The sequence below is a fragment of the Aplysia californica genome, unplaced genomic scaffold, assembly GCF_000002075.1.
Source record: "Aplysia californica isolate F4 #8 unplaced genomic scaffold, AplCal3.0 scaffold00364, whole genome shotgun sequence".
NCBI classification, from domain to species: domain Eukaryota; kingdom Metazoa; phylum Mollusca; class Gastropoda; order Aplysiida; family Aplysiidae; genus Aplysia; species Aplysia californica.
In genome coordinates, this window is record NW_004797634.1 from 657,356 (window position 1) to 658,166 (window position 811).

The 811-nt window shown below is 44.9% G+C and overlaps 1 protein-coding gene across 1 annotated transcript in view; it reads left to right on the top strand.

Moving 5' to 3' along the window:
- Window positions 1-811, top strand: part of LOC101846084 (glucose transporter type 1) — a 35,969-nt gene that overhangs the window by 17,512 nt on the left and 17,646 nt on the right. Inside the window, exon 2 of the mRNA XM_013085300.2 lies at window positions 39-374. Coding sequence (XP_012940754.1) covers window positions 39-374 — 336 coding nt within the window. The remainder of the gene's footprint in view (window positions 1-38; window positions 375-811) is intronic.

Genomic DNA, 811 nt, shown 5'->3' on the forward strand with positions numbered 1-811 from the left:
CTCACTCACCCACCCATCCGCTATATCTCCTTCCACAGGTCTCTACACCGGCCTGACCCCCCTGTACCTCTCAGAGATATCCTCCTCCGACATCCGGGGAGCTCTGGGAGTCCTTCACCCTCCTCCCCCCTTCCCCCCCTCTCTCCTTCTCTCTTTCCTACTCTATTCATTCACTCACCCATCCTCTACACCTCCTTCCACAGGTCTTTACACCGGCCTGACCCCTCTGTACCTCTCAGAGATCGCCTCCTCTGACATCCGCGGAGCTCTGGGAGTCCTTCACCAGCTGGGTGTGGTACTGGGCATACTTCTGTCCCAGGTGCTGGGCTTCCAGGAACTGTTGGGCAACGCAAGTTCATGGGAGGTCTTGATGGGTCAGTCTTTTTTGACTGCTCTTTTATAGTACATTGTCCTTGTCAGACAGCAGCAACAATAGTAACAACAGCAACATCAGCAACAGCAACAATAGTAGGGAAAAGATGTAAAGTAAGCTACAGTAGCAAAGATAAATCGGCAACAACAACAGCATTAACAAAAAGAAAAACAACAGGGACACAGAAAAAGTAACAGTATCATCAACAACAACAACAACAACTACAACAACTACAACATTAACAAAAAGAAAAACCACAGGGATATAGAAAAAGATACAGTATCAACAACAACAACTACAACATTAACAAAAAGAAAAACCACAGGGATACAGAAAAAGATACAGTATCAACAACAACAACAACAGCATTAACAAAAAGAAAAACCACACAGGGATACAGAAAAAGATACAGTATCAACAACAACAACAACAACAACT